Source organism: Bubalus bubalis, chromosome 4, assembly GCF_019923935.1.
Source record: "Bubalus bubalis isolate 160015118507 breed Murrah chromosome 4, NDDB_SH_1, whole genome shotgun sequence".
NCBI classification, from domain to species: Eukaryota; Metazoa; Chordata; class Mammalia; order Artiodactyla; family Bovidae; genus Bubalus; species Bubalus bubalis.
Window position 1 is genome coordinate 118,373,146 of NC_059160.1, and position 12,830 is coordinate 118,385,975.

A 12,830-nucleotide genomic window follows, 5' to 3' on the forward strand; every position below is an offset into this window, starting at 1 on the left:
CCTCTGAGTTCCTATAATTCTGACTAGTTTTCAGCCAAGTTCAAGATTTTACCCATCATCACGCTCTTGGGAAATTAACCATCCTGTCTGTCATTCTCCTATCAAGTGGAATCCTTCTAAGAGGACTTCCTGGTTTACTCAAGAGTCTCTCTTGTCAACAGACTTTCATTTTCCCTTTCTTTCAGGTACCTTCAGACAATCGGTTCTTCCCAGGGGTGTTTCTTCAAACAGCTGGAAGCCCAGATGGTATGGTTTCAATTTAACTTCTTACTTCTGCAACCCCTGGAGCCCTGAAGGAAACCCAAGATGGGAGGGCCACTCTGGGCAAGAAGGTCGGGCAAGAAGACAGGCTGCCGGGACCACGGCTCCGGGAGGAGAACCCGGACAGGCCCACAAAGGCCTGAGCCGCCTCTGCCCAATTGGCATCCACTCAGACACATTCAAGGGGAGCCTTAGCTCATTTTCCTCTTTGTTTCGGCTGAAGGAGAACTGGCCTCGAGGTCAGAAATCTTCACAGGACTGAATGCTGAACAGAAACAAAGACTGTCCACTGCCAAGAGCCTTTCTCTCAGCAAAAGGTCAGCAACAGAGGGAGACAGTGAGTGCCCTGAGGTCACCCGAAGGCCCTGCAGAAGGGAAGTGCGCCCACCCTCAAGGCTAGCACTCTCTTTTTTGCTATGAATTGGCGGTCTTTAAACTGGAGTTCAAAAGCAGGAAGACGGAGCCTTCAAATGTCTATGTACAAAATTTGTGATTACAAAATTTGTGACCACCTTTACAAATGGGTCTGCGACCTAAGAAAAAGGTCTTATGCCACAGAGGTAGAAAGTGCGGTTTTCAACACTCACTAGTCACACCCAGGAACCTGGGATGGTAAAACTGAAGAATTCCAAGCACCCTTAATACTCAAAGAAAAAGCAGGCCGCGACGAAAGGAAAAGAGTTATGTGAAAATCTGAGCATCTGTTCCCTGATTCCTGCCAAACCAGATACCATGGTAACAGCACCGTAATCTGCTGGGCTTCCCAAAGAATCTTGACTATCTCCTTGGCAAACACCTGCACCTTTTCCAGGCACACAAGAGAGTGATTTACTCATCATGGCTCATCAGCCTAGCGTGGTGGTAATTACACAAGTGTTACGGGCGAACCAGAAATTTCAGCACTGAAACGTGCACGGACTGGCACAATAGAACAGAGATGCTACTTCACTAGCGGTTACAGAGACACAGACTCCCTTGGCCATCCCTTCTAAACTGATGCCAGGGATAAGGTTACCAGATAAAATATAAGACGCTCAGGCAGTATTTGGGACATTACTTATACTAAAAAATGTTATTGTTTATGTGAAATGAAAATGTAACTGGGCATCCTATACTTGTATTTGCTAAATCTGGCAGCACAAGCACTTAGAGAGTATCTGCTAGACATGACCCTTCCTCTCTCAATTTAAATCAAGGGGAACTGAAGACCCAACCAGCACCCAAAAGTGCTCAGCTGAATGTACACTGGCAAGCATAGCTATCCCAAATCGGTCAACCCTGGCAGAACACTGGAATCATTTGCCAAGGCTTAAATAATACTCCAAACCTGGACACATTCCCAGAGGTTTTCATGTAAGCACACTGAGATGAGATGCTGGCATTAGTATATTTTTCTAATTTCCCAGAGATTATCTAAACGGAAAGCTAGGGCCGAGAATCACCGAGTTAGGGCACAAGTTCTCAAACTTTAGAGCTCACTGGACTCTCTGGTAAATCCATTTAAAGGCATATTCCAGGGTTCATCCCTGGAAGTTCTGATTCAGTAGGCTTCAGATGAGCCCCCCAGGTACTGCATGTTTAATGAGAGCCTTATGCAGGGAACCTTGAATCCCACTTTGAAAGACCCTCGCAGTCGGCTGCTGCTGCTAAGTCGCTTCAGTCGTGTCCGACTCTGTGCGACCCCATAGACGGCAGCCCACCAGGCTTCCCGTCCCTGGGATTCTCCAGGCAAGAACACTGGAGTGGGTTGCCATTTCCTTCTCCAATGCATGAAAGTGAAAAGTGAAAGTGAAGTTGCTCAGTCGTGTCCGACTTAGCGACCCCATGGACTGCAGCCCACCAGGTTCCTCCGTCCATGGGGTTTTCCAGGCAAGAGTACTGGAGTGGGGTGCCATTGCTATTCAAAGTGTGGTCCCCAGACTTCCAGTGTACGCCTCCACTGGGAGCTTCCTAGAAAGGCAGAATCTCAGAACCTCCACCTGCATTTTGAAAAGATCTATGTGATTTGTATGTCCTTTAATGTTTGAGATAGACTCACCTACATATTTAACCCTTTCTTGAGAACCTCAGCAGCATGACTTATATTCCAAGCCCCTTGTGAGCCATCTCAGCACAAGAACGTGATCCTAACATAATAATCCCTGCCTTGGGACTGAAATTATTCCCAGGCACAAAAATTCCTTAGAAATTTTTATCTATCTTCATCAAATAATAATTTTAAAAACACCAACTTAGCAATATTAAATTTTGCATAATGAAAATTTTGTGTGCTTATGTAAAAGAAATATATGTGGTAAAAAATGATGAGTCAGGTAGGAGATTGCTAAGTACCTGCAATTATCTCAAGTGGCTGCATAGAAAATAAGAGAAGGTATCATAAGACGGGAGCAATTAGGAATGATGGAACAAAATTAAGCATATAACAATTTATGCTGGGTATTAGAATATATTTTTTCACAGCAAGGTCAGTGGTTCCTGTGGTTGTTCTGACCCCCTTTCTCTAGCTTGAGTAATTTCCAAACTAGACTAAGGGGAGCATTTGGAAATAAGAGGTTAGCAAAAAAAAAACCCTTTACTGTCCAGGCATTGATCTGCATGGTTTAATACAGCATTTCTTTTCCCGGAATTAAGCATTTACTCTTGCCAAAATGCTTTCCAGTTGTTTTATTAACTAGGCCTTTCAAACGCTCCTTTGAGCTCAATAAGCATTTTATGTCCACTTTTTATGTAAAGAATTTGAGTTGCAGAAGTAGAGGGACTTGCCCAAGGTCATCCTGCAAATTAACAGCTGGTGTCTGAGCCATCCTGTTACTGCTAAGATCTTAAATCAGGCTTCTGTGCTAATTCTGACTCCTCTGAGGTGGAGAAGGGGAAGATAAACAAATGGATGATTATTAAAGATACTTTTGAGTATTTCTCTAAAGTTCAGGAGCCTTTCATGTGAACTACTGTGAATTATTCTGAATTTTTAAGCTATAGTGGCAAATGTAACAATGTGTCTGAGCGAACTCAGTTTTTTGAATCATGGAATTGAATTAGGTTTGTTTGACCACTAAATGGCATGCTACAAATTGGCTTGAATTTGTATTTTATGCCAAAAGACTGGTTTGACTGAAAAGCTCGCTCTTGCTGAAGTTATCCTGGTATCCTTTAAAGCAGTGGTTCTCACACTTGCGTGTGGGCTTAGTGAGACAAGCTCCTGGGTGATACTGAGGCAGCTGGTCCCAGGACCACGCTTAGAGAACCACTGTGCAGTCTGTCAGATTTCCAGACTTCCTCCATTTAAATAAAATGGATATCTGAAAACCATTACCCTCAGTCCACAAAAGGCTCCTATAAGCATGACCAATCTGCTCGGGTTTCACCCTTTAACCCACCACTTTTAGACACAGGGCACTGGGGGAAAATTCTTGGTAACGAAGGAGTATATTGCTTGCTTCTCCCAGGCTACTAACTGTACTTCATTCTGACCATAAAGAAGTTTCAGGCCTCTTGCGTTAAATAAAATCTGATGTAAAGGGGAAGAGAGGGAATATGGGAAATGCTTACTACATATCATATTTCTTTAAAGGTGGTCATTTTTACAGCTGTAGAGCTGAGATGGCGGTAAATAGATTCAGGAAGGAGAGATGCGTCTTCCATTATGGTCTGATTCTATCACCCTCTGCCTTTCCATTGAGACTGAAGTCCACCACATTGCTCTGCTCCTAACTACTTCCAGTCAAGGAAAATAACAAGGAGAATTTTACTCTCTCACTGAGCCCCATAACACCAAGTCCTCCCTAGTTTCCCAAAGAGGCGACCAAGTTCAGTTCCTCCTTTCTTCCCAGGGCCACCATCTGCAAGTATATTTCAGGCTGTCTAATTCTACAGAAATGCTCTCCAAGGTTTATACTCTCCTCCTCTTTTATCCAACCCCTTTAAAAATAAAAGCAAGGTGGAACTACCATCCTTCTAACCTGCTTCCAGCCAACGCATACGTACAGAGAAGCTTTATCATTTAAGAGCCTGCTCTCAGTTACAGGGAATAAATAATAAATTGCTCTATGATAAAGCATCATGGCACTGCCATATGCTGGAAGAGCACATGCGGGATGGATATGACTGGGCACTTACTGGGTGGTCGGCATCCAGCTCCGAACCATACATAAGAACTCGGTGAGAACACCTGTCTAACTCCGAGATCTTCCGGGGAAACCAGGGCACGTCCTCCAACTCTGTTGGAAACACAGTGCAGGTTCAAAAATATTAGCTTTCCCCTTTGCAACACGTGTCAGCTTGCAAAATCACCCAACAGACAAAAACTGGCCTTGCCTTCTTCCTCCGTCCAAATGTTCTCGGGCGGATTCAGCGTCACGATCGTGGTTTGAAATTTCAGTGACTGAATGAGCTCATTGAATTCCGTTTTGCCACACTCACAGTCCACAAAGATTTCAACTTCCGAACTTCGCCGCCGGGATTTCCGGGACTCAATATGAATCATGTTGACATGTTTTTCCTGTGAAAGTATAAACAACATATCTAAATCACCTTCAGGGCACAACAAAAGAGATGCCATGGACTGTCCTTGTTTACCATGTAAGCAGAAAGGCGCCAAGTGCCCACAAAAGAGGAAAAGACAATTATCTCACTGTTTGATCAACTAAAACATGGAAATGTTTTCCAGCCATTGTCTCTATGAATAAGAACAGTAACTGTGCATAGGTTTTCCTGTCTCTTTTTCAACAAGGAGGGACATTATGGTATATAAAGGGCCCCATAAAATGTATAATAATTATGAAGATTATCATTTCCTAGAGGAGTCCACATCCCAGTGGTGGTGTGCACGCTTATTTGGGAGGAAAAATTAGTTTATCATTCTGTTATATATCATATTGTCAGATTGATTTTTTTATATATATTTTCCCAAAAAAACTTATAACTCAAACTCTTGATTTTATAGTAATAAAACATTTCCTTCTGAAATAAAACTTAAGATAATTGTAGAAGAAATAATAGTATGAACAGCAGGCAAATAAGGCAGAAATGGGGAAGGTGACATGAAAATGACTGAAATTTGGGAAACACTGACCAAAGAGTGGCCCACAATTTAGGGGGGTGGGGTGGGGGAAGGAAGCAAGAAAAGCAGCTAAGGAAGGATCTCTGTAGGCAAGAAGATAAAAGAAGACTCCCTAATGGAACCACTTAGGAACTATTGTCTTTCAGCAACCTCCAGGCTAACTAACTTCATCCAAGAATGTGTTGCTGCCAACTATCATGATGGATTTCATGAGTAAAATCTCCTTACAGTAAGATGTTCAAAGCAGGGCCACAATTTCACACTTAAGTCTCCGGTTTAAATTTCCCCAGTGATGTAGTCTTTCTTTGTCCTCAGTTAACTGAAGACTAAGTTCTCTCCATCCTAATCACCCCCAGACAAGCAGATCCCTCCCCATCAGTCCACTATCCTCTGATTATCAGCATAACTCCTAGTACAGTCCGGGAGGCCTCACACCTTTCAGCACAGCAGCAGGATAGGCAATTTCCAGTGCCAGGCCAGGATGAAATCACAGCATCCTTCTCTGTATAAAGAAACTCATCCTGTGACCAGGCCACTAATTGCTCTACTTATGTTTTTAATAAGTTTTGCAATAATGCCATATTTTCTAAATTGGGAGGTAATAAAGGTAAGATTAACATTAGGTTCAAAGTTCAAGCGTCTTCACACAACTGGGTCACTGCGTGGACTTTGGTTGAAGCAGAGTGGATATTTTTAGACAAGAAAACTGGGGTCCAGATGGGTTAAGTGATGTAACTAAGACCCCAGCACCAGCTGATGGCCAAGTGAAAACCCAGAGCTGACGACTGTGTCTCCAGGGGTTTTTCCACTGCACCCAGCTTGGAATTGAATTGGCCTGCCTTTGGGCACTGTATGAGACAGCACTGGACGATATCATTATGTGTAAAATATTTCCCCAAACTTCCATTACCACTGTTTATTGTACCTGATCCTTTCTTCAAGGTCAGAAGAGAACAAGGAAATATTTTCCAAATCAGACTGCTAATTTCCCCTCTATGGTCATCAAAGAGGCATCACAATAATGCCTAATGTCTGCACACTTTACAAAGCACTTACACTCCTGTTATTTCAGCACAACAACCTTGTTAGGTAGGAATTATTACTGCTATTTTACAAATGAAGCTACTGAATCTAGGAAGCAGCTAGGGATTAGCTGAGCCAAGAGAACACAGGTCTGAAACCTCTGCCCGCAATTCAGTCTCTCCATGGCACCAGCAGCCCAAGGCACCAAACGGTGCTAGGCCCCCGTTATAGCTCTAACTATGGCCAGTGCCCCCAAACAAAACCCACTGGTAAAAGAGGCATGTCCTGAAGGAGAAGGAAGCCATCAGGTGTACCCAGGCAAGAAGTCAAGAGTTTTTCTGGCTTTTTATAACCTTCCCCTCAACCGCAATCTTTCTTGAGTCAACCCACCCATTTGGATGACTGTATTTCTGTAAGAGAAAGCTAGCTGGAGCTCCCAGGCTTCCCAGGTGGTGCTAGTGGTAAAGAACCTGCCTGCCAATGCAGGAGATGTAAGAGAGGTGTGTTCAATCCCTGGGTTGGGAGGATTCCCCTGGAGAAGGGCATAGCAACCGACTCCAGTATTCTTGCATGGAGAATCCCATGGACAGAGGAGCCTGGTGGGCTACAGTCCATAGGGTTGCAAAGAGTTGGACACAACTGAGGCGACTTAGCACACACACAGTCCTAGGTCCTATATAAGGAGAATGACTCATCTTTACAAAAGACACGTTAGGTTCTTGAAACAATGAGGCTTCGGGGAATAACAAGTGCTTATACCTTCCTTATTTAACTTATATGCAGAGTATATCATGAGAAACGCTGGGCTGAAAGAAGCACAAGCTGGAACTAAGAGGGCCGGGAGAAATATCAATAACCTCAGATATACAGATGACACCACCCTTATGGCAGAAAGTGAAGAGGAACTAAAAAGCCTCTTGATTAAAGTGAAAGTGGAGAGTGAAAAAGTTGGCTTAAAGCTCAACATTCAGAAAATGAAGATCATGGCATCTGGTCCCATCACTTCATGGGAAATAGATGGGGAAACAGTGGAAACAGTGTCAGACTTTATTTATCTGGGCTTCAAAATCACTGCAGATGGTGACTGCAGCCATGAAATTAAAAGACGCTTACTCCTTGGAAGGAAAGTTATGACCAACCTAGATAGCATATTCAAAAGCAGAGACATTACTTTGCCAACAAAGGTCCGTCTAGTCAAGGCTCTGGTTTTTCCTGTGGTCATGTATGGATGTGAGAGTTGGACTGTGAAGAAGGCTGAGCGCCGAAGAATTGATGCTTTTGAACTGTGGTGTTGGAGAAGACTCTTGAGAGTCCCTTGCAGTGCAAGGAGATCCAACCAGTCCATTCTGAAGGAGATCAGCCCTGGGATTTCTTTGGAAGGAATGATGCTGAAGCTGAAACTCCAGTACTTTAGCCACCTCATGTGAAGAGTTGACTCATTGGAAAAGACCCTGATGCTGGGAGGGATTGGGGCAGGAGGAGAAGGGGACAACACAGGATGAGATGGCTGGATGGCATCACTGACTCGATGGACGTGAGTTTGAGTGAACTCCGGGAGTTGGTGATGGACAGGGAGGCCTGGCGTGCTGTGATTCATGGGGTCGCAAAGAGTCGGACATGACTGAGCAACTGAACTGAACTGAACTGAATACTAACATATCACATTTTATGCCATCAATGTGCTCTAGGACATATGCATGATTCAAATGTGAACAAACTGAATCAGGCTGCAAGCTCTTAATATTTAAAGATACCTTCTTTGGCTTCTTTTGTCTTTGCCTTTCCAGGTGTGAGGCTCACACTTTTAAAGTACCGACTTCCTCACCTGACAACAGTATGCAGAATTACTAATCGGCTGACTCTGAGTTAATAAACCATTATTTCCACGAATGCTTATTTTATTGTTTGACAGACCAACCCCTCTTATAGAGCTTCATGAAGTTTGGTCTCTTTGAACGTTTCAACACATTATCTAGAAATGGCTTCAGTGATACTTCATAGGAGATGACAGGTTTGTAAACCAGCACACAGACACTTTTAAAGTCGGATAGTGATGTTTTACATTCACCTGGAAGAGTTTCAGCGCCTTGACCAATCCACCAACTTCATTTTTCAAGGAGAACACAACTGCCGTCTTGCCGCTCTCGGTAGCAGTGTCGCTTTTGCTGCTTCCCTTGCTGCCTTTTTTATCATCATTTTTGCCAGAGTTAGTTTTATTTAGCTTCAAGAAGGGAGAAACACACACAAAAGTATTAGTTAGGATTCCAGAGTTCTCTGTAACCAGATTCTTTTTCAGATATTCCATTCATATGCTGGAACCCTTAGCACGCATACAAACTCAAGGAGAAGTTGCCAAGCACTTATAACTATCGATCATAAGTACTGGTCTAATTTATTCATGGGCACTATTTTGCAGTGCTCAAAGATATCATCCAATGGTTGAAATTAAAGGGAAATCATATTTGCTTCATTTTAATAGCAACAAAAATCTGACCATCATAAAGTCTCTTGTCTACTCAGCCATTAAAAAGGATGCATTTGAATCAGTTCTAATGAGGTGGATGAAATTGGGGCCTATTATACAGAGTGAAGTAAGGCAGAAAGAAAAACACCAATACAGTATACTAACGCATATATATGGAATTTAGAAAGATGGTAACAATAACCCTGTATATGAGACAGCAAAAGAGACACTGATGTATAGAACAGTCTTTTGGACTCTGTGGGAGAGGGAGAGGGTGGGATGATTTGGGAGAATGGCATTGAAACATGTATAATATCATATATGAAATGAGTCGCCAGTCCAGGTTCGATGCACGATACTGGATGCTTGGGGCTGGTGCACTGGGACGACCCAGAGGGATGGTATGGGGAGGGAGGAGGGAGGAGGGTTCAGGATGGGGAACACATGTATACCTGTGGTGGATTCACGTTGATATATGGCAAAACCAATACAATATTGTAAAGTTAAAAAATAAAATAAATAATAACAAAAAGGAAAAAAAAAGTCTCTTGTCTGAATAACTCCTTTCTTTCTAACAGATTTTATAGGATGAAGTTTGATCTGTTAGCCTAGTTGAATTATATCAAAGCTACATTAATTACTAAACATAGAATTAAGCTATAGTAATTACTAAACATATTTTTCACAATAATTTTTTCAATTAATCTTAAAAACAAAATATTAATTTTGTGCTGAAATATGTCAGAACATACACTGAAATTGATCACCTTACATTCTGCAAGTAGATCCACATGGTCAATGTGAGTCTATCTGCAGAAGTTGAGCACATGGGAGTGTATTCAATGAAGACCACCTGTGTCAGCAGATGATATCTGAAAAGTGGCCATAAAAATTCAGCTGCATGAAAAAACTGAAGAAAAGAAAGAAAGATGAAGGAGGGGAGGGAGGGAGAGAGACAGAAAGGAAGGCAGGAAGGAAGAGGAGGGTAAAAAGAAATCAAGAAACAAAGAGGCTAGCTCATCATTAGGAGCCAAGAGCAGAATCTGAGAAATCGAAAAATATTAGCACTTCATTGGCCAACCAAGATACCATAATAATACACAACTAGGTAATGACTACTAGTCCTATTGGCTAAAGACAAAAATGACAGATTGCAGAAACTTGGATCACATTGTCAGAAATACACAATTATAAAGCTGGAAACTTATTCAGCAGAATGCAAACTGGAGTGTACCTTTCCATGTTCTTTATACACAGATGAAGACCTGGGCAAATAGAACTTTCTCCCTGGCAGACAGTGACATAGTGCAGTCATACCAATCTATTACTTGCTCATGAAACTGAGAAATGCACATTTGATATGGAACCCAGAGAACAGTTCTTTGTTATTTTCTTCCTCTGATTTCTCTAGTGGCTTTATTTTCACATGTTACCATTGCCTCACTCACTAGATTTATATATCACAGAAATAAATATTTTATAATTTATGACTTGAGGGACAAAAGAAGTTTATGCAGGCATTGGCATTTGACAGTATGTTCCATCATTAAAAGCTCAAATGTTGTAGTGCTCTCAACATCTGCCACAGATCTTATATATTTAAGTAGTATTTTCTATATGAAAGGGTTATTATACATTAACCATAACTCTGAGTTTTCCTCCCAGAAGGTCACTATGGCTTCAGAATTCTTCATTGTAATATCTCATTCAAATATTCATTTCTAACATTTAAATGTTAGAAAACTTATTTATGTTTTAGACTCATTTTTGCAAATTGATTTAAACAGTTCTTCAAAACTTGTCCTGATTACTTTTCAACATTTTTAGGAGTAATAATATACTAGGACAATACAACCCTCTGGCACATAGTCAGAGCTACAATACTAAAACAGATTTTTCTATGATACACACTGAATTGTAATTGGTTGATTAACTCTGGTAATATGGTAATGAAATATCATTTAATATTTTTAATAACTAGAAATCTGAATACACTTTTCATTCACTGTCTTCTTTATTAAATCCTATGATTATTACCCCATATCACGATCTAAATCCTGCAAAATGTTACTTTTTCATTTACTGTTTTTTTTATAAAACTGCCTTAAATATTGAAACAAGTGGTATATTGCTTTCATTACCCTATCAATTAAACTGAAAAATAATGCAGTAATGAGGAACACAGGAAAACTTTTGAAAGGAATCTGATCCTTCTCTTATTCCAATAAACAGCACCTATAGACAAAACCAGAAAATATTACTTTGTGTTTAAAGACCAGGTTTTATAGATGGAAGAGGGTACAGAAGACACAATAATCTTGCAGGAACCATAAAAATCCATTTAATTTCTTCTCCCTGTTCCAACACATAATAAACGGTCCTTTCAAAAATTCTGCACACTTATATTGGTTGTTGAAATAAGACATTGTTTCATAGAACTTCTCATTCTTAATGTTCGGGAACTTCTTTACTTGCAACTCAAAAACTTTGAGGAAAGAAAGTTTTGCCCCGTAGAGATCAGGACACCTGCTTTACTTTATAGAGAGAGTAGGAAGGGTGGAGAGAGGCAGGAGGGAGGCAGGTTAGACAGATAATAGAGAAAGGAATTAAGGGTGTGTGTTTAGAGTAGGTGTCCCAGTGGCAAGGATAGGACTATCCCAAGGCTGGAAAACACTCCTCTAGGGAGTGCCAGCTACTCAGTACTCACTGTTAAGCTGGCGAGCAGCTGATGCTCTTCAGGCACTGCTGAATCCAGGGAAAGCCCTCTCCTTGCCCAGTATTTACTGGAAAACATCATCATTGCTGGCTGCATGGGTCCCGATGTAATTTGCTTCCTCTGCAGCAGGGGGACTAGCAGGGCAGCAGCCGCGGTGAGGTGAGAGGAGCTGGCAGGCAGCAGACCTCTCGGAGCGCTGACCAGAACCCTGGTGCTGAAGAAAACACGATGCGAATCTTCCCCTTCCAGGCCCCTTTATATGAGTGACTGGGGACTGATGGAAGGCTGATTAGAAAGAAACTCATTTCTGGCTGCCGATGGCCACAGTCAGATTAAAAACCTGAAGCCTGGGGTTATCTATGTTCCCCTGCTATTTGTTTGTTTCATAGGTCGAGTAGCTGCTGGGCGTGGGTGGTGGAGAACAATACATAATGGAGTGTTATTTGTAAAAGAAAACAACTCTCCCCTGACCTTAGCTCTCATCTCTCAAACCTGCTACTGGCAAGTTAACCTCACCCTTAAGGTAATGAGGAATTCAATGTTTTCAAAAAAAAAAGTAAAATAATTCGAGAAAGATCAGTATTGCAGAGTCCCTAAGCCATTTTACTTTATGTTAATAAATTTTTTCTGATCTGATGTGTTATGACTGTGTGAATGGAACTGTGTGTGTGATGGCGTTCATAAAATGCCCTGCTCCCTAGTCGTGTGACACCACTATGCAGTGATGTTTAGGCAATTGTAAAGGAAATGTGAGGCTGTGATTCAGCCACATACATGCATAGTTGAGACACTAACCCTAGAATCTTCCTCACTACGTAGGAATGAAAAGGATATGAAATGTCCATATAATCATTCCTTTGATGACTTCAAACTAGAACAAGTCCAACAATTTGAAATGCATAGATCAAGTGATAACTTACTATTCAAACTTTAGTAAATCATAAAATTTCCAAGGAAAATATTAATAGCCTCCCGAAGTGTTGAAGACTCTTGATCAAATGGATGTGTTTATGGAGAAACAGACACAGAGAACAGATTTATGAATATGGGGAAAGGGGAGGAGAGGGTGAGATGTATGGAAAGAGTAACATGGAAACTTACATTACCATATGTAAAATGGATAGCCAACGGGAATTTGCTGTATCGCTCAGGAAACTCAAACAGGGGCTCTGTATCAACCTAGAGGGGTGAGATGGGGAGGGAGATGGGAGGGAGGTTCAACAGGGAGGGGATATACGTATACCTATGGCTGATTCATGTTGAGGTTTGACAGAAAACAGCAAAATTCTGTAAAGCAATTATCCTTC

General features: G+C 41.6%; 1 protein-coding gene across 6 annotated transcripts in view; it reads right to left on the reverse strand.

Annotated features, from left to right (window-relative positions):
• The window catches only part of TPH2 (tryptophan hydroxylase 2), a 158,785-nt gene that overhangs the window by 134,839 nt on the left and 11,116 nt on the right, over positions 1-12,830 (reverse strand). For 3 of the 6 annotated variants that reach the window (XR_006640985.1, XR_006640984.1, XR_006640983.1), the window contains exons 1-4: positions 11,515-12,557; positions 8,412-8,564; positions 4,576-4,759; positions 4,378-4,478 (exon numbers count right to left, since the gene is read on the reverse strand). Coding sequence is in view for 3 of the 6 variants with exons in the window: in XM_044941941.2 (XP_044797876.1) it covers positions 4,378-4,478; positions 4,576-4,759; positions 8,412-8,564; positions 11,515-11,619 (543 nt within the window). In the remaining 3 variants the exon portion in view is untranslated. Of the gene's footprint in view, positions 1-4,377; positions 4,479-4,575; positions 4,760-8,411; positions 8,565-11,514; positions 12,560-12,830 lie in introns of those variants that run through there. The other 3 variants (XM_044941941.2, XM_045165498.1, XM_045165497.1) reach the window with 3 other exon arrangements.